The 26,463-nt window shown below is 45.0% G+C and overlaps 1 protein-coding gene across 2 annotated transcripts; it reads left to right on the top strand.

Moving 5' to 3' along the window:
* Positions 1 to 1,213: 1,213 nt before the first annotated feature.
* On the top strand, positions 1,214 to 24,754 carry LOC120298672 (protein BTG3-like). 2 transcript variants are annotated; one of them, XM_039322646.1, is made up of 6 exons: positions 1,214 to 1,346; positions 7,397 to 7,498; positions 15,227 to 15,425; positions 20,220 to 20,357; positions 21,589 to 21,784; positions 22,777 to 24,754. In XM_039322646.1, the coding sequence occupies exons 3-6, from the start codon at positions 15,253 to 15,255 to the stop codon at positions 22,960 to 22,962; spliced, it is 693 nt and encodes a 230-aa protein (XP_039178580.1). In that variant the 5' UTR covers positions 1,214 to 1,346; positions 7,397 to 7,498; positions 15,227 to 15,252; the 3' UTR covers positions 22,963 to 24,754. The 2 variants fall into 2 exon arrangements, with proteins under 2 accessions (XP_039178580.1, XP_039178581.1); XM_039322647.1 differs by lacking the exon at positions 7,397 to 7,498 and having other exon boundaries at positions 1,246 to 1,346.
* The last annotated feature ends 1,709 nt before the right edge of the window (positions 24,755 to 26,463 follow it).

Genomic DNA, 26,463 nt, shown 5'->3' with positions numbered 1-26,463 from the left:
ATATTGACATTTAGCTACAGAAGCAATAGCCTAATAGGTTGATAAGTAATCAGCAACACTTGACATAAAATAATATATTTGTAACTGCTTCACATTTCTCTGTAAACATACAAGTATATAAAAGCATATGAAATATAATAGTTAACAGCTTTGGTCTTGTGGCGAAGCCACCAGACTAGAAACCCAGAGCTAGTGAGTTTAGTCCTGCTTTAGGCATGAAAGCCTGCTGGGTGACAACCTCACAGGGTTGTCGTTGTGAGGAAAATAGGAGAAGGAAGATTAGATATGTTTGCTGCTTGGAGGTTTTTTTTTTTTTTAAAAAAAAATAACATGGAATAAAAATAAAGATAAATTAAAGCCGTACGGAACAGAGGTTTAACTACAGCAACTAGTTTTTCTTGGAAAAAATAAAGAGCAAAGCTGAAAAAGGAGCAAAGCTGAAAGAGGTTCGTAAAGGAAAAAAAAAAATGGATCCGTTTTAAGTTTATAACTTTGCTTTACAAAGGAAACTTCCAAAGAGCCAAGCCGAGAACATCTTTACAGAAGCACATAACCTAATAAAATCACTCTGAGCGAAATGGGCGCTCTCTAAATTTCGTAAATAAATTAAAAAAAAATCTAAAATTAAATTCAAAGTGTTTATTTTGAAAGAGTAATGCCGTTTGCAATTTGCATATTTTTTTCCCCCACCCGAATGCGGAAGACTGTGTGCATGAAGCGGGGGTGCCCACTTGTAGGATAAAACTTAAAAGCACTAAAGAGCAAAAATGAACTTTTGGGAAAAATAAACACATCTAAACGGGCGGCTTCCCGCAGTAAAGGAGGGTTCTTTAGCATAAATAAGAGAAGGTCACTTGATCGACAGAGTTGGCTTTTGCAAAAGATAAAAAAGAAAAAAAGAAAGAACGTCAAGTACCTTCATTTACACTCCCACTTTGCAATCAACTGCCCACTTCGAGCGTTGCACGTTTGCATATTGCAGACTTAACCGCTTTATTTAGCTCTTCTGCATAATAAACACAGGACATTCCGCCGGGGGGGGGGAGGCGGGGGAGTTCATCCCCCACGAGGAGCCGCAGCGCCCCCTATCGCCTGCCCTGGAGGCCCGGACTCCTGTTGCTCGGAAATTCCCACGCTGCCTGGAACTCCTTATATGGCGCGTGACGCGTTTGGCGCGCGAGAAAGGGGGCGGGGCCCGGGGAAATCTCCTCCCTTTTTTCCCAAAGCGGCTCCGCCCCGGCCCCGGGGATGAATCAGAAGCGCCGGAGAGAGGCGCGCAGAAGCGATCGTGAGAGCGCAAGAGGAAGAACCGCGTGGCGGGGGAGCATCGCACGTTGCCGCGGGAGGTAGGGCAAAAAAAGCGGGGGCGCGGGACCGGGCTTGCCCCCTGCAAAGAGGGGGGGGAGGACACGGGTTATTTCAACGGGGCTGTGGGAATCTGTTCGGGGTCTGTTCCACCGGTTGAACTGGGTTCTCCTTCCCCGGTGGGAGCGTCGCGCTTTTAACTAAGATGCGCGGCGGGCTCTCCTCCACGTGGAAACGCCGATCAGGGACGGTGGGGGGGGACCGGCGAGGAGGGACGCGAGTGGGGCTGCGTCTCGCGTGGGTCGCCCCGAGGAGATTCCCCGAACTCTCCCGGGCGCGTTTCTCCCGATCTCCCTGCGCCTCGGATTACCGTCCACTCCACGCTCACGCCCCCCCCCCACTCCCGTCTCCGCTTCCACCCGGACCTCCCAAATGTTGCCCTCTTTCCTCGTGCCTTTTTCTCCTCCGTCTCCAACCCGGCGCCCTCTGCTAAGCAGCCTCGGGACGCAACTCTGTTTTTTTCCCACGACCGACAAGACGGGAGAGCCGGCTGGGAACGGAGAGGCGTTGCACGGCAAATTCTTTTTTTTTTTAAAAAAAAAGAATTTGCCGGGCCTCGGGGGAAGGAGGGGGGGGGAAATGTTCATGTGGGTCCCTCTTTCGCTCAAGTTATGCGCCTCGTTGGAAAGAGGTGGAGAAGGATAAGTCCGGGCAAATCTAAAGCAATTTTTGGGGGGCCGGGGGGGAAGGAAGGAAGAGAATAGGCGCATTTTGAGATTCTGTTTTCACGGATTCAGCCCCTTAACATTTGGTTAAGGAGAATAGCCGTCTTGCCCAATAGTTTCTGATGCTAAACTCCGCTTCTGAGGGGGTTAATGCAAAGCTCCGGGTGCCCACCTCCTGCCGCTTTTTCTCAAGGATAAGAGTCCAGGGCCCACGCGTGCTTCCACCCTCAGCCCCACCCGCCCAGCCCGTTCAGCTGCATAATTGCTGGCCTGCACGACGCTCCCATTTTCTTCCCCACCGTCCTTGGAAACCCAGATATTGCTTTCAGGCATGTTGCATCCAGGGAAAAAAAAAATAAACCACATTTTAGCCTGGCATCTCATGTGAAAGCGGTCCTTGTCGTTGTAATTTGCAGTTCGGGAGCTGGGTTTGCACAACGGAGCTATTCCCAAGGTAAAATGGAGTTTGGTAAACTGGAATGGGAATCCAGCTGTTGTATTAGCACGCTAAGTCAACCTCTAGGTTCTTTTTTTTTTTTTTTTTTTTGAGGCTTGGATGTGATGAGAACCCATAAGCCGGGTTGTGTGTGTTGAGTGAACTTGGAAAAGTGAAATTATTGAATAAGCCATAAGGTCATTCGTTGGGCATCCATACAATGTTTTCCATCATTTCTGCTGGGTACATGGAGGCAGATAGAGGTGGAATATATCAGGTTTTTAAAAAAAATTGGCAACTTTAAGATATATGCATTTCAAGTCCCAGAATTCCCAGCTAGTTTGCATGTTGGTTGGTGGATTCTGGGAGTTGAAGTCCACGCATCCTGAAGTTTCTGGGTTTGAAAAGAACTTGTATACCATTGTCTTAAGAGTTGTCATGAAGTTGCTGTTGCCACTGTTCTCTCCTCTCAATGGTTGCATGATGGTCTAAAAATCATAAATCTCCAGAGAGGAAATGGCCCTAAAAACTGTACAGACTAACAGCACAGTACATCTTGAAAAACCCCAGGCCAGGGTCATGTGTAGACAGACAGCTTGTGGAGCCAAACTGGTTTCATTTGGTCGGTGCCATGTGACTGTGTATATGCAGACCTGTCCAAATGCAGAGAGGGAGGGAATTGTATTTATGTAACACAACGTGCTTCCTTTCTCAAATTAAAGGTTCCCAAATATTCCTGAGTTCAATCCAGTGCCTTAAAAATAAAGCTGAAAAGTCGCAAAGATAAATTAAAGGCAAAAAACAAAGCTAGTCAAATTGCATACATGCAATTGTGGAGGGCCTTGAATTGACCCATAAAGCAACAGTTTTTAGCATTGGCAACTTGTCTGGACTTCAACTGGCTGGCTGGAGAATTCTGGGAGTTGAAGTTCACACATCTTAAAAGTTGCCAAGGTTGAGAAATACTGCTTAAAGGGTGAACCCCGCCAGGTTTGGGTTTTCCCTTTATGGAAATCATCCTTCTGGTACTTTTTGGCCCCGCCCTTCTCCACTTTTGCATGTGCCTATCACTATGTCCACTTCCTTACTGAGTGCCAATCTGCCCTTGCATTTTATCTGCCCTCCTACTGATGCTTATCCTCTCCTGATTATTCTTTTGTGCACACACACACACACACACACACACACGCACGCACGCGCGCGCACACACTCACTGGCCTTCTCAAAAGCTGATGAAACAGCCTGAAACTTCCAAGTCTTTATCAGTGCCTGACATGGGAAGATCACTGAAAGTCGCCCCCACCCCCGACACACCCTCTCTTTGCAAGGGACATTATTATTAAACATGACCTATTTGCCCGCCAGTCCATCAGGTCACGTGCCAGATTGGTGTGTATTTTGTTTGATTTCTTGGTGCGTCTCACCGAAAAATGTCCTTAACTGTGTAATTCAGTGTTTTTCAACCTTGGGGACTTTTTAGCTGTGTGGACTTCAACTCCTAAAGTGCTGCCTCGGGAATTCTGGGACCTGAAGTCCACACAGCTTAAAAGTTCCCAAGGTTGAAAAGCATTTGTGTAAATGAACAGTGGCTTTGGAAGCGGGGGGGGGGGCTGCCCACAAGCTGGATTTTAGTGCTTAAAGGTATGCTACTTCTGAACCTGGGGGCTCCAGTCCTTTGGTTCCTTTGCCCATTTTGAAAATGTACTTTAGGTTTTTGAATATTAACAGAGAAATGGACTAGATTGGCCTGTGATTGGATGCAGCTTGGCTCAAAAGATGTAAATGGCGCTGTCTCCTCTTGTGTGAAGAAAATGTCCTTTTTCCAGACTGACCCAACTATTTCAGTGGGTTGGCCATTTGTTCTGGTAACCTAAGAATAACGAGCGTTCTGAGAATTAAGCAGGCTTTGCATATCATGTTGAGCCATATTCTGTGAATCAGAGTTTGTTGATTGAATCACAACCTGGTCAAAGTCATATTTAAGCCGTGGAAATCAACTATGGCTAAGTTTCTACCATCTGTTAAGCTGAAGTCAAGCCTGATGGAGAGAGCCAATTTCGGTATTGTGTTTAAGGCTTCAGCCTAGAAACCCCAGAAGACCATGGGTTCTTGGGGACAAAGCTAGCTGGGTGACTTTGGGCCAGCCACTTTCTCTTAGCCCTGGGATGGAGACAATGGCAAACTTCTGAAAAACTTTGCCAGGAAAACTGCAGAGACAATAATAACAACAACAACAACAATAATAATATAAAAAAGTTGGAAGGGACCTTGGAGGTCATCTAGTCCAACCCCCTGCTCAAGCAGGAAACCCTATACCATTTCAGACAAATGGCTGTCCAGTCTCTGAAAAGTGTCTGAGAATTGGACACAATTGAACAGAAGGGGCAAAATTCCCTAATAGAAGGGTGTGTTATAAGGAAACCTCAGAATTTGGATGCAAAGGGTATTTGTATACTAGTTTGCATTGCCTTTGCATTGCTAGGTAACATGAGTTTAGAGATTAGGAGGTTGTGTGAAATCTGTCATCTAGTGATTCTCTCTCTCTCTCATTCTCTCTCTCTCTCTCTCTCTCTCTCTCTCTCTCTCCCCCCCCCCCGCTTGTGTATCAGAGATAAGATTTGGGCTGATGGTTTTCCAAATTTAGTTTTGCTGCCTCTGTTGCTGTTTCCCCAACCCACAATCTTGGCTAGCAACCTTGGAGTTTCCCGAGAATGAGTTATATTTATCAATGGGACTATAGATAGAAAGGACAGTCCAAAGAAAGTCAAAGTCAAAGAGGAAAATATAGGAGAGAGAAAAAAATTCCCAGGGGTTGAAATGATGGGCAAATATTCAGATGAGAAACACATGGTCTTTTGCAGAAAAGCTAACAAAAGGTTGTACATAAATGTGTTAAGTCTTCATAAAAGAGACACTATTATTCCTTGCTCCAATTAGGGGACAGTTTTGGGATGCTTGGTGCTCTTTGAGCTTGGTGGTTTTCTTGCAGACGTTGCATAACCCAACTAGGTAACATCAACACTACATCAGTAGCACTGGTGTGATGTTACCTAGTTGGGTAATGAAACGTCTGCAAGAAAACAACCAGGCACAGAGCATCAAGGACCCACCATTCAACCCTGAAATTACAAATATTGTTCAAGTCTCTTAAATCCAATTGGCAATCTCAGGAACATCTGTAACCCTGTAATTCAAGCTGAGGTTTGCTTAGAAATGCATAGATGGATGAATGGACAGACTGATTGATAGATGTTGGATGGAGAGAGAGTGTGGAGATAGATAGATAGATAGATAGATAGATAGATAGATAGATAGATAGATAGATAGATAGATAGATAGATAGATAGATGAGAGAGAGAGAGACAGACAGACCTGAGTTTATTTCTTTATCAAATTTAAATAGTGTCCATCTTACTGTGTAGGTGAGTCTGGGCGGTTTACAAAGAAAAGTTGCAAAACCATGAAATACCATTAAAAACAGTTAAAAAAAACAAGTTGAAGGACAGCTTAAAGGATAGAAGTGGCACCCTCAAATCACCAGCCACCCCCAGGATCGCATGGCCCTCTTTGACCCCCCCCCCATGCCAGTTGACAGAGTCCAATCTTCAGACTCTTCTGGAAGAACAAAAAAGTGGGGGCCGACCACACCTGGGGGGCAAGATGTTCCATGGGGGGGAGCAATGGCAGAGAACACTCTCTTCCTAACCCTCCCAGTCAAAGTTCTTATAACCAGTGGGATTCATAATATTCTTTCCCTGCCTGACTGGGTGGGAGGGCTTGATGTAATAATTGAAGATGAGACGGTTCCTCCAGTAAACCTGGTCCCGTGCCATGATGGGCAATTTTGCAATTGAGGGGAGGTGGGTGGCTGTTAATCTCCAGTAAATCTGGTCCTTTGCCATGATGGGCAATTTTGCAATTGAGGGTGGTGGTGGCTGTTAATCTCAGTTTTTAGAAGCCCACAGAGACTGCCTAGAATGGGTGGGGGGAACCTTGGCTCTTTTTATGATTTGTGGACTTTAACTCCCAGAATTCCTGAGCCAGCCATGGCTGGCTCAGGAATTCTGGGAGTTGAAGTCCACAAGTCATAAAAAGAGCCAAGGTTCCCCACCCCTGGCCTAGAATTAAATATTTCCTGTTCCTTTATCTTCCCTTCCCCCCCCTCCAAAAAAAACACTTTTGTTGTTAATGCGAAGTCGTGTCTGACCCATCGCGACCCCATGGACAACGTTCCTCCAGGTCTTCCTGTCCTCTACCATCTTCTGGAGTCCATTTAAGTTCTCACCTACTGCTTCAGTGACTCCATCCAGCCATCTCATTCTCTGTCGTCCCCTTCGTCTATTGCCCTCAATCTTTCCCAGCATTAGGCCCTTCTCCAGTGAGTCCTTCCTTCTCATTAGGTGGCCAAAGTATTTGAGTTTCAACTTCAGGATCTGGCCTTCTAAAGAGCAGTCGGGGTTGTTCTCTTCTAGGACTGACCGGTTTGAACGCCTTGCAGTCCAAGGGACTCGCAGGAGTCTTCTCCAGCACCATAGTTCAAAGGCCTCAATTCTTTGGCGCTCAGCCTTTCTTATGGTCCAACTTTCACAGCCATACATTGCAACGGGGAAAACCATGGCCTGGACTATACGCACTTTTGTTGGCAGGGTGATGTCTCTGCTTTTTAGTATGCTGTCTAGATTTGCCATAGCTTTCCTCCCCAAGAGCAAGCGTCTTTTAATTTCTTGGCTGCAGTCCCCCATCTGAGGTGATCTTGGAGCCCAGAAAAATAAAATCTGTCACTACCTCCATTTCTTCCCCATCTATTTGCCAGGAATTGAGAGGGCCGGATGCCATGATTTTGGTTTTCTTAATGTTGAGTTTCAAGCCTAAAAAAAAAAAAAAAAAAAAAAACCTAGGGATCTGAATTGTTTCTTTCTGGGCTTTTCAGATAAGGAGGTCTTGCCAGAGCACCAAAACAGGGGTCTTCGTTCTTGAGGTGGCATTGGGTGGTCTCCCTCCACCTGTCTTTTGGAGACAAGGAAGACTCCAGGTGAGTTGGCTGATGCTGGGACTAGACTAGCCGGCTGCGGTGATGGCAATTAGCCAGTCTTGTGACTGGGTGGGGGACATTTTGTAAACCTGACATTCCTTTTCCAAGTGCTTCAGGCTGTTTGGAAACTGGCTTAATCTGGCAGGTGTGCAGTAGCTGGGAGCATTTCCCTTTTACCCCGGCTGGCTTAGTCAAAAGCTGGTAGGAGGGTACACGTAGTCCTCATCTTACAGCAGTTGGTTTAGTAACCGTTCAAAATTACAAGGGCACTGAATGAAGTGACCTGTGACCGTATCGCCATGGTCCTGTGATCAAAGTTCAAACACTCTGCAAATGGTTCCTATTTATGACGGTTGCAGTGTCCAGGTCACTTGATCCCCTTTTGCGACCTTCTGATGAGCAGATTCAATGGGGAAGCCACTTCACAATTGTGTTACTCACTTAACAACTGCAGTGATTTCACTGGACCATCTATGGCAGGGGTAGGCAACCTTGGCTCTTTTATGGACTTCAACTCCCAGAATTCCTGAGCCAGCATGGGGGAACTATGGCCCCTTCATGACTTGTGGACTTCAACTCCCAGAATTCCTGAGCCAGCATGGCTCAGCATGGAAACCTCTCCCTTTCCCCTCAGCATGGCTGGCTCAGGAATTCTGGGAGTTGAAGTCCACCAGTCATAAAAGAGCCAAGGTTGCCTACCCCTGGTTTATGGTAAGAAGGGTTGTAAAATGGGGCAAAATTCATTTAACTGTCTTGCTTAGCAACAGAAATGTTGGTCTCCATGGTGGTCGTAAGCTGAGGACTGGCTGTATTCTCCAGGCAACACAGTTATGTACCACACATTGGGGTCAGCCTTGATGTCCTCAGGGAGAGTATGGCCTCTCTCTGGCTAATGGTCAAGGACCAGATTCCTGGTCTATAAGGTGGGAGTGTATACAGGTGGTCCTCGACATACAGCCGAAATTTCAGTTGTTAAGTGAGACATTTATTAAGTGCATTTTTGCCCCATTTTACGACCTTTCTTGCCACAGTTGTTAAGGAAATCACTGCAGCTGTTAATAACCTGGTTGTTAAGTGAATCTGGTTATCTGATGGACTTTGCTTGTGAGAAGGTCACAAAAGGGGCTCATATGATCTTGGGACACACAGCAACGGTCATAAAATAGGAACCAGTTGCCAAGCATCTGAATTTTGACCACGTGATCGTGGGAATACTGCAAAACGTGTAACTGGAAACTCGTCCTAAGTGACTTTTCTTTCAGTTGTAGCTATGAATGGTCACTAAATGAATTTTAAGTCGAGGTCCAGTGCTTGCCATCGGCTTATGGGCTGCACTGGGACTGGTGCCCAAGAGGGTTGAAGGATTTTAAAATACGAAAAAAGCCAAATTCTGCCCTGTGTCTTAAAATTCTGGCCAAATAAGATCAAGGTTTTGGGCCTTGCTCCATCTGGGAAGCTGCAAAAAGAGGAGGATTTTTCCTCCTTCTTGTGAGGGGGGATGCTGTTATCTATTGTGGAGTTCACAGCAAGGTGAAATCACAGCTGCCCGCTCTTTAGCTGGTTGGTGGCCTTCAATTATTCTATTATTATGGTTCCTGGCGAAGTCCGCCAAATGTTTAGACTGGAATTTGACATTTTTTGTGCACTTTATCGGGTCCTTCCCAAGGACTTTGGATCGGCAGATGTTGCTATTTAATAATATTAAGGGTATCCTTTTAGGATGAAAGCCGCTCCAAGTACAGTAAAGCTGCTTTTGCTATTCACGGCTGTGATTTTTATCAGTGCCAATATTGTTCAAGTGGTGCTCCAGATGGTTTGGGATTGCAAACTTATCACTATGGCTACTATCTTTGCTTTCTTTTCCATTCTTGTTATAGTTATTCTGGTTAGTTGCCTAGTCAGCTAGATATTTAGAGGGACTTGGTATTTTTGTACACTTGAGAGAGTCCTTCCCAAGGACCTGGGAGAGATAGATGTTTGTTTTTTTTTTTTTAAATATTTTTTTATTTTTCCAAACTCTCCCCCATACATATACTGTGATATTTATCAGATGTTAACATACATTCCTTTTACATTCATATATAAGATACTTTTGATAAAATGAAATAAATACATACATATGACTTTTGGTGTTGCTCGCCCATTTCCCCTTTCACTGTATCCACACTCCTTCTTCTCTACCTTCTTTCTCCCTTTCTTCTCTTCCCTACTTCCCTCTTCTTCCTCTCCTCTTTCCTTCACCACTCTCCTCCCCTTTCTCCCCACTTCTCCTCTTCTCCTCCAACCTTCCTACTTCCTTCTCCCCTCCTTCACTCTTTTCTCTCTCCTCTCCTTTCTTCCCTCTCATCCCTCTTCAGATACAATTCAGGGGTAATGTCCGAGCAACTCCTCGGAGAGATAGATGTTGCTGTTTAATAATACAGGTAGTCCTGGACTTAAAAACAGTTTGAAGTTACAACGGCACTGAAAAAGCGTTTTTCACACTTACGACCATTGCAGCATCTCCAGGGTCACGTGATCAAAATCCAGACATTTGGCAACTGGCTCGTATTTATGACGGTCGCAGTGTCCCGGCGTCACGTGATCCCCTTTTGCAAGCTTCTGACAAGCAAAGTCAATGGGGGAAGCCAGATCCACTTAACAACTGTGTTCCTCCCTTAACAACTGCAGGGATTCACTTAACAAATGTAGCAAGAAAGGTTGCAAAATGGAGCAAAACTCACTTAACAAACGTTTTGGCTTAGCCACAGAAGTTTTGGGCTCAGTTGTGGTCTTAGTCAAGGACTATAGTTGCAGCACGTAAGCGTTCAACTGTTGCTTCAGAGGCTTTGCTTGGAACCGCTTCCATGCTGCACCGATACCTTTAATACAGGTAGTCCTTGACTTATGACCACAACTGAGCCCAAAAAAGCACTCAGGTTGCTTTTTATTATAATTATTTAATACAGCTGGTCATTCCTGTGGAATTTTCTTTTTTACGCTCATGGATAATGCTCATATGCTTAAGGTTAGAAGGGCCATCAGAGAGATACCATAAATGCCGGCGTACAAGGCGACCCGGCGTATAAGACGACCCCGTCTTTATAGCTGGGCCGCATCCCTAGAACGTCGTCTTATACGCCGGAAACTACCAGTATTTCCGGCGTATAAGACGACTCGCCGTATAAGACGACCCCCGTCTTTGGCGCCGATTTCAGCGCTCGCGGAAGTCGCCTTATACGCCGGCATTTACGGTACTTTTCGGATAGTCACAAAGGAGTTCAGCAGCAATGCTTAGCCTGTCTTCAATCTTCCGTGAGAATAGAGTGGAAGGGACCTTGGAGGTCTTCTAGTCCAACCCCCTGCTCTAGCAGGAGACCCTGTGCCATTTCAGACAGGTGGCCCTCCGGTCTTTTCTTAAAAACCTCTAGTGATGAAGCACCCACAGCTTCTGAAGGCAAGTGGTTAATTGTTCTCACTGTCAGGAAGTTTCTCCTCCTTAATTCCAAGTTGCTTCTCTCCTTGTTTAGTTTCCATCCATTGTTTCTTGTCTTGCCTTGGAAAACAAATTGACTCCCTCAAATACTGCAATACTGCCATCATGTCATTCCTAGTCCTTCTTTTCTCTAGATTAGCCATATCCAGCTCCTGCAACCGGTCTTCATATGTTTTAAGTCTCCAGGCCTTTAATCATCTTAGTTGCTCTTCTTTTCTGTCATTTGGAGGTAGACTGCAGCTAAGCATGGAAGTTCCATTAGTGATCACCATGCTAAGAATTGATAGTTTTGCTTACCCGGGACCATGTAGAAAGGGTAGACTAAGCAAAGGAATAAAATTATATTTTTTAAAAATAAACTCTCTTTGGATATCATGAAATCTGTACAGGCTGGGTAGATAGTTTTTTTTTTTTTCATCTCCTTTCAAACGGGTGGGAAATGTTGGCTTGAGGTTCTCCTGATCCAGTCCAGACTTCCCATATTGGGCTGCAGCTGATATTTTTTTTCAGCCCATCTACTACGTTACTTGCTTAATGTAAGCTTAGACATCCTGGCTGGGGATGATGGGAGTTGAGATCCAACTCATCTAGGTGACATTAGGTTGGGCAACCGCGTAATAAACGACATGTGCGTAGATTCTAGTAAAGGGCAAAATCAGGAATCAAACATCTTTTTGCCAGATTTTACAAAATACCTTGGAATGAAATCTGGCTTTGGAGGCAGGGGTGCAAGTGGGGTATTGTTGCAATCCTAACAATATTATCCTTATTTTGGGTTATTTGCATTTCTTAGAAGTCTGCAGGGAGTGAACTTTCTGCATGAGTGAGTTGTAAATCCCTTGTGTTGCACACGCTATCTCAGGGAGAAAGGTCATTGCTTACGGGAAGGGTGTGTATGTGTACAAACGAGCCCACAATGCTGGCTTGGGCTCTGAGGTATATCAAGATCTGTGCATCTCACACATGTGCTTGGTGCTTGTAGACAAACACACAACTCGTTTTCTCCCTTTGTTTTGTTTTCTGGCCTGCCTCAAGCCCTGCCTCTGATGTTGCAACCGTTGTGGGTGTGTATCTGTGTTCCTTCGCTAGCAGGGACTTTGTTGAAACACAAACAGGCCGTTCCAGGAAATGGAGCAGAGTTTGTTCACAAAGTCCTGTGACTAGACCGCTGGATGTATTCTTCTTATCTGGGCTGCGGCTGTTTGTGTCTGCTTCAGCACAAGCAGCACAGCAGTTCCTTCTTTGTGCAATCCTGGGTGACACCCTCTCAGCCACACTGTGTGAAGCCACACTTGCCCAAAACGCAGCTCGTCCTTGACTTGACCACAAGGGAGCCCGATAGTTCTGTTGCTAAACAGGATAGCTCTTAAGTGAGCTTTGCCCCATCTTCACAATCTTCCTTTCCGCCATTGTTAGGTGAATCACTTAACTAAAACAGTTGTAAAGTGAATCTGGCCCTCTATATTGACTTGGCTGGTCAGATGGTCACCCAAGGGCAGGGGTAAGCAACCTTGACTCTTTTATGACTGGTGGACTTCAACTCCCAGAATTCCTGAGCCAGCCACGCTGAGGGGAAAGGGAGAGGTTTCCATGCTGAGCCATGCTGGCTCAGGAATTCTGGAAGTCCACGAGTCATAAAAGGGCCAAGGTTGCCCACCCCTGGTCTAGGTTTATGCTAATCACACAGCCCAGCTCCCTCTAGGACAGGGGTAGGCAACCTTGGCTCGTGGACTTCAACTCCCAGAATTCCTGAGCCAGCATGGCTCAGCATGGAAACCTCTCCCTTTCCCCTCAGCATGGCTGGCTCAGGAATTCTGGGAGTTGAAGTCCACCAGTCATAAAAGAGCCAAGATTGCCTACCCTGGCCCAAGGGGATCAAATGATCTCTGGACACATTGCAACCGTCATAAATATGAGTCAGCGGCCAAGCATCTGAATTTTGATTACATGACCATGGGGATGCTGCAACGGTCATAAGTGCTGAAAAATCCAATATCGCTCTTAGTTTCTGCACATTCTGGCATTTTTTAAATCCTCTCTTCAAATGATCTAAGTCACTTTTTCCAACGATGTTGCAACTTTGGTCACTAAACGAATGATTATAACTTAAGGATTACCTACACGATGCAAAACCCACATTGTGCTGGATACGATGGAGGTTGGAATGAAATGCAGATCACACAGTTTAGTTTCTGTTTTCTTCTCCAGAGGCCACTGGAGTGGGCAGCTATATTAAATTAATTAAATAAGTTACAGTTAAGGGGTTCCATTTTTGAAAAATGGCGGGAGCTTCAAATTGTGAACAAGGAGTCCATGCCTTCTGACTGTAATGAAGCCTGTTCATTACAGGTATAAAGTGTCATAAAGTGGGTCACCCACTGTGACTAACCTGATATTATGACCTTTTTTTGTGTGGAGGTCATTAAGCAAACCCATGGTTAGCTGTAGGATGTTGTGGCCTAAAGCTGGAAATATGCCCATTTTCAGCAAAAAACATCGTAAATCAAAGTCTTGTGCCTGCTTTGGACACTGCAAACCGCTCTAAATGCGAGTCCGTTGCCAAGTGCCCCACTCACAGTCCTGTGTCCACGGATGGAGGGTGGCAACTGTAAGAACTTCAAAACTGGGCCTAAATAATATCTTTTCCGGGATCCACTGTAACTTCGAACGATTGCAAACCTCAACCGTCGTAAGTTGAGGACTACCTGTAGTTAGCTCAACCTATCTGGCGGGACTTTGCTTTAACAGACGATCCCAATCCAGCTGCTATGGCTTTAGCTACACTAACCTAGCTTTGAGAGATGACCCCCCCCATCCAGATGTGTGGAACTCTTAATTCCCATTGTTTTCTGCCAGCATCTGGAGAGGCATCACTTCGACTGAGTAGGCTTCCTGGGGTGATTTCCCCTTCTTGTTTGGAAAACTTGTGGGTTTGGTGGGGAAGGCAAAATTCACCACTAACTTTTTTTTCTCTTCCTTATAACTTGATTCATGAACGCTCCTTCCTCAGGAAGCTTTTGGTTACGTCAAGTCTTGTTGAAATTCTCAGAATTTTTATAACCAAAGAAAACCCCTGGCAAGTACACACAACACGCACACACTAGGTTAAAATAGGATTGGTCGCTTCTGGTCCAATGCCAGCCCCGTTATACTGGAATATTGTGTGTTTGTTTGAGTTTAGCAAGTGAGGGAACCCAGCAACTGGGTTTAAGGATCAGCAAGTTGTGTGAACCCAATTAACAGGGTATGGTGGTTATGAGGGGAAGAGAAGCATTAAAGTTGTTTTTTGGTTGTGCTAGTTCCATGGGTGACTTAAGGCTGGTTGACCTTCTTTCTGACATGCCTACCTTGCAGGCTTGTTAGGGGGAAATTGGAGTGCTATATACCTAGGCCAGGGGTAGGCAACCTTGGCTCTGTTATGACTCGTGGACTTCAACTCCCAGAATTCCTGAGCCAGCATGGCTCAGCATGGAAACTTCTCCCTTTCCCCTCAGCATGGCTGGCTCAGGAATTCTGGGAGTTGAAGTCCACGAGTCATAAAAGAGCCAAGGTTGCCTACCCCTGACCTAGGCTTTGCAAAGAAAGGCTGGATATGAAACCTAACACATGCATTTTTCTTTGAAGAATTGATAGAGAAAAAAATAAGCCCTGGAAAATACATAGTGGGACCAAAAATGATGGGCTGGCTGGCTGGGGAATTCTGGGAGTTAAAGTCCATGCAACGTAAAAATAAAACCCCGATCGGGAGAGTTTTTAATTGCTCGCAGCCTCTTTGGCAAGGGTGGCTGGTGAGTAGGGAACAGTGTCCACAAATCAGAGGCCAAGGCTGGAGCGGACCGTGTTGCCCCAGCCATGTTGCTCGTACTTTTACTTGGGATGGGTTGGGCTAGATGGCCTCTGAGTGACCCTGCGACTGTTTTCCTTTGGGGAATGCTGATGTGTATACGTGTGAGTGAGGGCCTCCATGTGTGACCCAGTTGCTGCAGCCTTGCAGCCTCTGATGTAACAGCCTTGCAATCTCTCTTCTTCCCTTTCCTTGGTGAGTCACAACTCCGACTCACCTTTCGGTGCCTCTGTGTTGCAACCTCAGAACAAAGGACGGGCTCCTGTTGAGCAGATCTCAGCCTCGGAGGAGCTTCACCCAGTGAGAGCCCAGTCCCTGCTGAAGCCCCCTCAGGGATTCCCCTCCCTCCCTTCCTCCCTCCCTTTAGCAGAGTGCTGGGCTCTGAATGGAATTGCTGTTGCCCCCGCAGGACACACAACAGAAGAGGCCGTCAGGATGAAAGAGGAGGTTGAAATCGGAACCCGGTTCATCTCCCGGCTGGTGAACCGTCACGAGAAGCTGAAGAAAGACCAAGTGGAGCGCTTCGGCGAGTGCCTGGCCAAGATACTCTGCGAGCGATTCAATGAGCATTGGTATCCAGAGAACCCGCTGAAAGGACAGGCGTATAGGTAAGCAAAGGGTGGGCTTGGCTGGCTGTGATCCGTTGCACGCCTTCGGGGCGAGCAAGCTGGTTTATCCAACCCTGGGGAAAGGAGATGGAAAGTTGAGACCTGGTAGGCAACATTGCCATGCTCTGTGCCTGATGTCTATGGAGGTTGTCCATCATCCAGGTTGTCCCAAAGGTGCTTTCCCAAAGGCAAATGGACTTTCTTGAGTCCTCCCCCCCGTTGAAAATGTTTCGCTTCTCGTTCAAGAAGCTTCCTCACCGTTCAGTCAGAACTGAAGAAGAGTCTTGGGTGAGAAGGGGAACATTTTCAGAAACCAAGAAGGGCAGTTGCCTTTTGGAAAGCACCTTTAGGACTCTGCTGCTGATGTTCTAAACCTAGATGGCTTGAAGTTGGGTGGACATCAACTCCCAGCTGACTGGGGAATTTGCATTGTTTGCAGTGCAGCTTCATGATGGGTCTCTAACATACTTTGCCTCTGGCCTGCCTAAATATTGAACGGATACAGACGAGATCCCGTGATATATATATATATATATATATATATATATATATATATATATATTTAAAGGATAGTTTAAAGCTGTGTTTTTCTTCCACCTTGGCACGCAGCTGAAAATCAAGGCGACCTGAAACTGTTTTTGTTTTGTGTTGGTTTTTTTTTTTTTTTTTTTGGAAAGAAAGCAGCAAAACAACCAGCCGCCCTTTTAACTTTTGACAACATTAGATTTACTGTACTGGCAACTTGTCAAATACAACTTTTGCTTATGGCAGAAACATTGGAAGACTCTCCCCTGCCTTGCAAATACTTTTTCTGCAATTTGCATGATGAAGTCAGGGAAACCAAAAACGTACAATGGAAGGGCCTTTTTTTAAAAAAAGGTGAACAAATCCAAATAGTAAAAGAGGGCCGATTTTGATCCGATAATATCAGCTTCCCAAGGGGTGTTAAGTCATGCGTTTTATATACTTCAGTAAAATCCTGTGTGTCCGTTTTCTCCAGAAAAGGTTGCACACCACAACGTAAAATAGGAACGCTGGTATTTGATTTGATTTGATCCTGCCTTTATTATTTTTATAAGTAACTCAAGATAAAAAATATACATAATTCTCCTCCCTCTCCTGTTTTCCCCACAGCAACAACCCTGTGAGGTGGGTTGGGCTTAGAGAGAGGGACGGGTTCAAAGTCACCCAGCTGGTTTCATCCCTAAGGCTGGAACTAGAATTCACAGTCTCCTGGTTTCTAGTGCTTTCACCACCAAACTGGCTCTCTTTATTACACTTGTGTTGAAAACACCAGAGTTATTTGGGGCCTTCAGTGAGGTTTCTCAGATGAAATGTGATTTCACGGCCTTTGTCGGTCAACAAGATTGTAGTGCGCTGAAATGGGAGGAAATGGAAGTGGTTGCTGGGTTTTTTTTCTTGTTACATTTACCCTAGTTGTGACAGGAAGATGTTGAAACTTCCGTTTAGCCAAGCAGCTGTCTTCAGAGTCTGTTTGGGCTTTTTTTTTTAAAAAAAAAAAAACCAAAAGCAGCCCCATAAGCTTCCACAAGCAGCATAGATTTTTAATAATATTTATGTCACTGCTTTCTTCCTCCAAGGCCGTTCAAGCAAAGTCTGGGATCCCCTGGCTGGCTGAGGAATTCTGGGAGTTGAAGTCCACCTGTCATAAAGTAGCCAAGGTGGAAAAACATTGTCATAATCAAGATAAGGGGTTAGATACAAAATCTTAGATGTTGGATAAGGGTGTAGTTTCACCACATTGATCAACAGATATCAATCAGAATATAGAGCTGGAAGGGAGGGACCTTGGAGGTCTTCTAGTCCAGCCTGCTGCTCAAGTGGGAGGCCCTATATCAGGGGTTCTCAATCTTGGCAACTTTAAGACTTGTGGACTTCAACTCCCAGAATTCCTCAGCCAGCAAAGCTGGCTGAGGAATTCTGGGAGTTGAAGTCCACAAGTCTTAAAGTTGCCAAGGTTGAGAACCCCTGCCCTATATCATTTCAGACAAATGGCTGTCCAGTCTCTTCTTAAAAAACGTCAAATGATGAAGCACCCACAACGTCTGAAGGTCAAGCTGTTCCACTGGTTAATTGTCCTGTTCAGGCCTGGCCTGCTTGGTTCCTTTGATCCTCTTTCTCACTGGATCTGGATTTGTGAGGGAACCCACTTTATGTTGAGAAGATACAACCTAAAGTCCATCTCCTGGATGGCTTTTTTTCTCCTGATCCATTGTCTCAGTTTAGAGAGGGGAACTCAGCCATTGGTGGGACTTCTTAGGGTTTCAGGCATCACAAAAGCGCCCTAATCTAATTCATAAAATGAATTGTCGATGAACCTGGATAACCACCACCCCCCTGGGCCTTCCCACCATAACACCATTAACAGAGTTGGAAGGGACCTTGGAGGTCTTCTAGTCCAACCCCCTGCTCAGGCAGGAAACTCTATACCATTTCAGACAGATGGCTGTCCAGTCTCTTCTTAAAAGCCTTCAGCGATGGAGCACCCACAACTTCTTCTGAATAGTCTAACCAAGATGGTGGCGATGGGGATGAATTTGGGTGGTGTGATTTCAATCCGCTTCAGGATGAGCTACGACTACATCCATCTTTCAGGGTGTCCTGTTTCCTATTATCTTAAGAAAGAAAGGCAAAGGAGATAATGAACTTATTTTTTGCTAGAAAAGGCCAGAAAGGGGGGGGGGGAGTCATAAATTATGGTTACATGACCATGGAGCTTTGCAACTGGCACCTGAAAGGCAATCATGTTGATTGTGGGTATGTGTGCAGTCGGAACTCTGGAACTGGGGTGTAAGTAACTTTGGGGGGGAGGCACAATAACATTGGATGGTCACTAAGCACTTGGTTGTAAGTCGAGGATTACCTGTGCGTGAAATGTTAAGCCTGCTTCTTGAATCATAAGTACTAGGAACTTGGATATTTTAAAAGTTCCCAGTTAAATAGGAAAAAGAAAACTGGTGGAGATTAGCCACTCATGCTCCAGGTGTGGGTACTTCCTGTTCTGCAGCACAAGCCCACTCCTCTTCTCTACCCCCCCCCCAGCCTTTTAAGTACACTATGAAGCAACAAATGAGTGTCGTCTTTTTTTTTTTAAATGCAGTCATTTGTTTGCAGAGCCAGCTGTAAAATAACTGTATTGTACATCTCAAGGCTATTTGTGTAACTGATAGGCATAGTTTGCATACTAGTTTGACTACTCGGACGATTATTAGCACGCAGGTCACACCACAATTTGTGTTTGCTGTGCCCCGCCTGGAACTTGTTGCAGCAGAGTGTTGCACAGAGTAGATAGGCTCGGCTTTCATCCACATGATTTTGTGGTGTCAGTGCCGCCCTTGAGCTTCCAAGCAATGGGGGGGGGGTTGCAGTGTTTTGATTCCAAAATGAACAGTGTGAATCAGCACCTCCTCTCTTCATTGACGTGACCCTTATTTTGAAATCCCAGCTACACACTTTAGGAGCAAGTCTTAAAAGGCAGCAAAAGTTCTCGGCTCAACAAGAACAAAAGTGGACAGCCAGATACGCCATGATAACAGTAACAACAACAACAACAATAATTAGTAGTAGTAGCAGTAGTAGCACTAGTTGTTGGAAGGGACCTTGGAGGTCATCTAGTCCAATCCCCTGCTCAGACAGGAAACCCTATACCCTTTCAGACAAATGGCTGTCCAGTCTCTTTTTAAAAATTTCCAGTATTGCAGCATTCACTGCTTCTGGAGGCAGGTTGTTCCACTGGTTAATTGTTCTCACTGTCAGGAAATTCCTCCTTAGTTCTAGGTTGTTTCTCTCCTTGATTACTTTCCATCCGGTGCTTCTTGTCCTGCCTTCAGGCCCTTTGGAGAATAGCTTGAGTCCCTCTTCTTTGTGGCAGCCCCTGAGATATTGGAACACTGCTATCATGTCCCCCCTCATCCTTTTCTTCCTTAAACTAGACATACCCAATTCCAGCAACCGTTCCTTATATGTTTTAGCCTAATCATCATTGTTGCTCTTCTCTGCACTCTTTCTAGAGTCTCAACATCTTTTTTACATGGTGATGACCAAATGTCCAGCAGGGGGATGAAAAATTAGGGGGGGGGAAGCACCTGTTCCTACAGATAGCCGTTGATTTACAACTGTTTGTTTAGTGATTGTTCAAAGTTACAATAATACTGAAAAAAATCCATCTTTGGGACAAGCATGACTGGATGACTGAGCATCTCCACAGACGCTTAGCATGGGCATTTGACACCATCTGCATCAGGATTACACAAATTTGCACAGTGGTGTCATGGCACCTGTGGTATGATTGTGGCTTTATTGGCGCCATTCTCTTCTGGAAGGGTGAATTCTTAAAAAAAAACAAAAAACAACTGAATAAAAATGAACAATGTAAAGAATGTTTTTAAAAATCAAATTGTTTTGTGATAGGTTCTTTCCTTTCAATCTACGGTTCTGTCGCAAATCCACCTTGAAACAAAACCTTTTTTGAACAACAACAACAACAACAACAGGATTGGAAGGGACCTTTGAGATCTTCTAGTCCAATCCCCTGCTCAGGCAGGAAACCCTATACCAGGGGTCTGCAACTTTGACAACTTTAAGACTTGTGGACTTGGGAGCTGCAATCCACAAGTCTTAAAGTTGTCAAGGTTGCAGACCCCTGCCTTATTACCATTTCAGACAAATGGTTGTCCTATCCCTTCTTAAAAAACTTCCAGTGTTGGAGCATTCACAACTTCTGGAGGCAGGTTGTTCCACTGGTTAATTGTTCTTTGCTTTCCTTCTTCCCAGATGCATCCGGATCAATAGGAAGCACCACATTGATGATTCCCTCCTAAAGGCGTGCACGGCCTGCGGTCTGGATTATTCAGAATTAGCGTTGCCCAGGGAAATTTCCATCTGGATTGATCCTGGGGAAGTCTGCTGCAGGTCAGCATGTTGGGCTGCATCCTGTCATTTCAATGATAGCCAAACGAACAGAATAGCAGAGTTGGAAGGGACCTTGGAGGTCTTCTAGTCCAGCCCCCTGCATAAGCAGGAAACCCTCTACCATTTCAGACAAATGACCATTGGTCATTTTAACTCTTTTTCATCTCTTGACAATCTCCAGTGATGGAGTACCCACAATTTCTGAAGGCAAGCCATTTCACTGATTGTTCTGTCTGGAAATTTCTCCTTAGTTCCAGGTTGCTTCTCTCCTTGATGATTTTCCATCCGTTGCTTCTTGTCCTGCCTTAAGCAGGAGACCCTATACCAGGGGTAGGTAACCTTGGCTCTTTTATGACTGGGGGACTTCAACTCCCAGAATTCCTGAGCCAGCCACACTGAGGGGAAAGGGAGAGATTTCCATGCTGAGCCATGCTGGAATTGTACAGCCATGCTGAAATGTATGCATTTCCTTGGGGTCGCTTTTAACTGCTTAACCCAGGGGTAGTCAACCTTGGCTCTTTTATGACTCGTGGACTTCAACTCCCAGAATTCCTGAGCCAGCATGGCTCAGCATGGAAACCTCTCCCTTTCCCCTTAGTATGGCTGGCTCAGGAATTCTGGGAGTTGAAGTCCATGAGTCATAAAAGAGGCAAGGTTGCCTACCTCTGGCCTAGGCCTAGGCCGCTTTCTGAGTCGTGGACCTCAACTCCCAGAATTCCTGAGCCAGCCACGCTGAGGGGAAAGGGAGAGGTTTCCAAGCTGAGCCATGCTGGCTCAGGAATTCTGGGAGTTGAAGTCCATCAGTCATAAAAGAGCCAAGGTTGCCTGCCCCTGCCCTATACCATTCCAGACAAGTGGCTGTCCAGTTTCTTCTTAAGAGCCTCCAGTGTTGGAGCATCCACAACTTCTGGAGGCAAGCTGTTCCCCTGGTTAATTGTTCTCATTGTCAGGAAGTTTCTCGTTAGTTCTAGGTTGCTTCTTTCCTTGATGAGTTTCCATCCGTTGCTTCTTGTCCTGCCTTCAGGTGCTTTGCAGAATAGCTTTGACCCCCCTCTTCTTTGCGGCAGGCCCTTGTGTTCCCCTCCTGGAGGCCTCAGAAAAGAGGTGGCTGGCTAGGATTTCTTCCTTCACAAGTCAACCAGCCCATCCCCAAATCTGAGCACCTGCTGAATTTAAGCCTGTTGATAATAGGACAATAGGCTGAACTTTTTCATTGGTTCTGCTCCTCCAGGCTTGGTGAGAATAACCAGTACTTCACGGTGAAGGAAGAGGAGAACACCAGCGGGAAATCAACTCCAGAGCCGGAGACGTCGGATTATCACTCAGAATCCCCCTCCGAGAATTCAGAGGATGAAAGTCTGGCCAAGTTTTCTAAGACAACAAATCTGGGCAAAACTCGGCCGGCTGGGAAAAACAGTCCCAAACAGGTGAGAGACCTCAAGGACAATGCAGGGAGGTGGGAGTTTGTTGTTGTGTTAAAAAGTGGCTCCTTTGATTTGCTTCTGCAATCTAAAAATGGGAGGCCTTGAAAGTCTTTTTTTATCTCCCAGTAACAAGACATTTTCTCCACCCTTGGTTGAATGTTCAAAGGAGCTCAGGGCAGTTTGGTTGTAATCCAGCTAAAAAGCAAAGTCCACCTCATGCTGCTGTTACAACCTCTTGTTGATAAAATGCAAATTCCTTGGAGAGAACTGAGTCGGAGGGAGGTGACTGGATTTGTGCCTCAAAGTTGGCATGTAGGCAATCTTGGGGAAAACCTGGGGAAAGCATTCTGGACAGTTGTCAAGATCACGGGCCTGCAAAAAAAAAAAACATCATACTTAACCTTTAACTCCCCTTAAATTAAGCCATATAAACAAATCTCTACAACAGTTACTATAAAATTTACTCATAAAATAAATAAATGAAGCCATGCTCCAAATTGAGATTAAAAGGGGAATATTGTTTTAGTTCAAGAGTCTCCACGCTTGGTAACATTAAGACTTTTGTGGACATGTTAGTTGGGGAATCCTGGGTGTTGAAGTCTACAGGTCTTAAAGTTGCCAAGTTTAGGGACCACTGGTTTAGCAGGAACGTGGATTTGACTTTGGCTTACCCCATGTTTACCTAGCTAGCTAGTATTTTGATAATAAATGACTGGGAAATTCCAGAGCTTTTACACTGAACTGGAAGAAACAAGTTTTGGTGGGAGTTGATGGCACTTCCACAGAAACGCTGGGAGCTGAACTCCTCACCTTGAAGCATGTTATCTTAATTATAATGCTAGGCTTGATTTGATTCAGGTTGTCTCAGTGTGCTGGGCAGGGCCCACTTGCTTCTTTGTGAGGAGATCTGATGGGTTGTGAGTTTCCAGATCTAGCTTCAGGGTCTTGCATTCTCCTCCTCTTAACTTCCTCTCTCTCTCTCTCTCTCCTTCCAGCCTACCCAGTATTTCTACGTTCCAGCTCCTCTGTGGGTCCCGTGCCCTCAAAATGTGGTCAGCTACATTCCAACCTACCAGCCATTAGCGTTCTACTATGTTGACGTTCCCTCAAAATCACCTGTGCCCAGAAAACCCAACCCAAATCTCGTGAAACGCCTTACCAAGCGGGCCTCCAAAGCATGAAGACGTGTTGGGTGGACATCTTGGTCCCTCGACATCTCAAATCCTGCCTAGAATATGGCCTTGTTTACACTGACATTGGGACGTGGGAAGAAAACAATTGTTTTATTCTCTTTCAGGTGGTTGCTAACTCTTGGCTATTCTCCTCAGGTGGGGAATCACCAAGAGTTACCCTCTTCACCTTCAGACCCCCCCCCAAGCCAAAAGATTGTGGGGGGAGGGGTGGCACTGCCTTGTTTCTATGGTGCCAAACAAGTGTAGCATTAGCATTGTATATTATTTAGCACTTCAGCATAGTAGGGATAAAACTGGAGACCTGGGTTTCTTCTATGTTGCACTCAGCAGGGGAGTGGGATCTAAGAGTTAGAGCAGAATGCGGCGGGAACGAGGATGGGAAAAGGTTTGGTTGTGGAAACTGAAAAAACAAGAGGGGAAAGAAAAACCAGGTCAACAAGCTTCTGTGCCCAGCCAACTTTGCTTAAGGTATTTTACGGCTTCTGCAAAACCTGGCTAATCGTGACTCAATTACGTGGGTGTGTCCTGTGATTTGAAAAAGCATAACCAACTATTTGCTGTTATCAGCAGGCAAGGGGATTCACTGTTGATGTTTGTTTCATATGTTGCCCCCTTCCAGTTGTTGAATCAGGGATTCTCAAAACTGCAGATCAGGAACCTGGGGGGTAGGATAGACAACCTTCTTTTGTAGGGAGGGTCAAAATCTGTGGGGTTTTTTTTTGTTTGTTAGTTTGTTTTAGCTTGATGGACTTTGCTCAAACAAAGTTGAGTTCTGATACATTGACGCCTGTCTCCTCTTTGTCTGTGGAACATTCAGCAAGCAATGGGCCAGCAAAAGTTGAGATTACAATTCGAAAACCATGATGAATAATTTTGAGAGGCAGTTTGGGTGAAGTGGTGATGAACACCAGCTGGATGACCTTGAGCCAGGCACTTTCTCTCAGCCCTAGGAAAGAGGCATTGGCAAAGCCACTGCCAAAAAAAAAGCTGCAGAGATTTCTCTGGCAGTCTCGGAGAATTGGACCAGACTCTTTGGAAAAAGAGGGGGAAAAAAAGATTAGTAATGATTTTTACAATCCATTCTAACCCCCAATAAAATCATTTGTTTTATTTATAGTGGCTTGCAGAAATTAATTTATCCATTTTTGGGTTCCTGGTACTGTCGAATTTGAGAATCCCTAGCTAATCCAGTTTCTGTTAATGATGAGACTAAAAAGATTGTATTGTGAACTCTTGTTATATATTGCTCAGCTATCCATGCCTTTGGCTTTTGAACTCTTTATTTCTACATTTCCAGATATTATGTTTGCAACTTAAGGGCTTGAAACTAAAGGGGGGGGGAGAGCTGATATTTTGAAAATAATTTTTATACCCGAAAGCAATTTCTGTCATTGCAAAGAGTGAGCAAGTTATATACAAGGCTGCAGAAATAATACTTAACCTACCTCAAGGGATGCTGTTATAAAGAGGGATGAATGGGAACAGATTACTTATTGTTATTATTATTATTTTAAATATTTGTAGCTTCTCTGGAAGGACTTGTTGATGGGCAAAGTATTATTAATGATAATTAATATATGTCTTGTAAATAACAATCAGGGACATTTTTTTTAATTTATAGAAGCAATGAAATTGTGTAAATAATATATATTATACCTGCAGCTTGTTTTTATGCACCATTGATACAATGTATTTTTTTTTGCTTTTTTAAAAAATGCTTTTTCTATAAAACTTTTTAAATGAAATATTAAAAACAAGAAAGGATGAATAATAAACAATGGATTGGACTGCCAGTTTTGTGGAGTCAATTTAGGCCAGGGGTCGGCCACCTTGGCTCTTTTATGACTTGTGGACTTCAACTCCCAGAATTCCTGAGCCAGCCATGCTGAGGGGAAGGGAGAGGTTTCCAAGCTGAGCCATGCTGGCTCAGGAATTCTGGGAGTTGAAGTCCACCAGTCATGAGGGGGCCATAGTTCCCCCACGCTGGCTCAGGAATTCTGGGAGTTGAAGTCCACCAGTGTTGAGAGAGGGCCATAGTTCCTCATGCTGGCTCAGGAATTCTGGGAGTTGAAGTCCACCAGTCATAAAAGAGCCAAGGTTGCCTACCCCTGATTTAGGCAAACCGCTGAAATGAAAAGGAAGCTCCCTTTTCAACCACATTTTGGTGCTGAAAGTCGGAGATAAGATTACAAGCGGTCCTCGGCTTACAACTGTTCATTTAGTGACCGTTTGAATCCCATGGGACTCAGAACAGTGAGTTATGGCCATTTTTCACACTCATGACCATTATTGCATCCTCATGGTCACGTGATCAAAATTCAGGTGCCTGGCAACTGACTCATATTTATGACGGTCGCAGTGTCCCGGAGTCATGTGATCCCCTTTTGCGAACTTCTGACAAGCCAAGTCAATGGGGAAGCCAGATTCACTTAACAACCGTTGTTACTAACTTAACAAATGCAACAATTCACTTAACAACTGTGGCAAGAACGATTTTAAAGCTCACCTGTCTTTTTGCTTAGCGCCATAAATTTGGGTCTCAATTGTCGTAAGGCTTGGACTATCTGTACATTTAGCAAAGAGGTGGCTGCTTTAAAAAAAAAAAAAAAACACCTTTATCTGGTTCCGCCTTGGAAAAAGCTGTATTGTTGTATTGGATTTCTGCTTCTAGTGTAGATGTAAACAAAAAATATTGCTTTAAAACTGTGTTTCTCAACCTTGACAATTTTAAGGCATGTGGACTTCAACTCCCAGAATTCCACAGCCAGCATTGCTGGCTGTGGAATTCTGGGAGTTGAAGTCCACATGCCTTAAAATTGTCAAGGTTGAGAAACACTGCTTTAAAAAAGGGAGAAAGTTTTAGCTCTTTCATTAAGTAGATATACAAGTGGTCCTTGAGTTACAACTATTGCTTTAGTGACTGTCCATAGTTAAAAAGGCCCTGGAAAAAGCAACTTATGTGACCAGACCTCTTAATTATGACCATTAAAGCATTTCCACAGTTGTCCAATCCTCCTTCAGGTGAGTTAGCAACTGACACATATTTTTGATAGTTGCAGCAGTATCCCAGGGTCATCTGATCACCATTTGCAACCTGCCCAGCTGGCTTCCAACAAGCCAAGTCAATGGGGGAAGCCAAATTCACGTTAAGGACTGTATCTGGAGATTCTCAGTCATCCAGGTGTTTTTTCAGGAGGCAACTGGACTTTCTTGTTTTTCTTTGGCAGACATTTCACTTCTCATTCAAGAAGCTTCTTCAGCTCTGACTGGATTGTGGTATTCCTGGCAGACAGCTGGCCATTTACATTCTTTTAGAGCAGGGGTCCCCAATCCCTGTTCTGTGGACCGGTACTAGGCCGCGGCATGCCAACAGCCAGACTGCACAAACAAGCAAAGCCCCATCCGCGGGGTGCAGGCAGCACACAAAACCACACCCCCTCTGGTCCGCAGAAAAAACCTCTTGTCACATAACCGGTCCCTGGTGCCCAA

This window comes from Crotalus tigris, unplaced genomic scaffold (genome assembly GCF_016545835.1).
Source record: "Crotalus tigris isolate CLP2741 ecotype Arizona unplaced genomic scaffold, ASM1654583v1 scf7180000024119.3904262, whole genome shotgun sequence".
NCBI lineage: Eukaryota > Metazoa > Chordata > Lepidosauria > Squamata > Viperidae > Crotalus > Crotalus tigris.
The sequence above is the reverse complement of the archived record's forward strand: the minus strand, read 5'-3'. Positions and strand labels throughout refer to the sequence as shown.

What these genes read in the sequence shown, in the direction of transcription:
- LOC120298672 (XM_039322646.1), top strand. Translation starts at nt 15,253, where the DNA reads ATGAAAGAGGAGGTTGAAATCGGAACCCGGTTCATCTCCCGGCTGGTG. An exon ending in CCTGGGGAAGTCTGCTGCAG is followed by an intron (nt 20,358 to 21,588) that starts GTCAGCATGTTG and finishes CTGCTCCTCCAG; the next exon opens with GCTTGGTGAGAATAACCAGT. An exon ending in GGAAAAACAGTCCCAAACAG is followed by an intron (nt 21,785 to 22,776) that starts GTGAGAGACCTC and finishes CTCTCCTTCCAG; the next exon opens with CCTACCCAGTATTTCTACGT.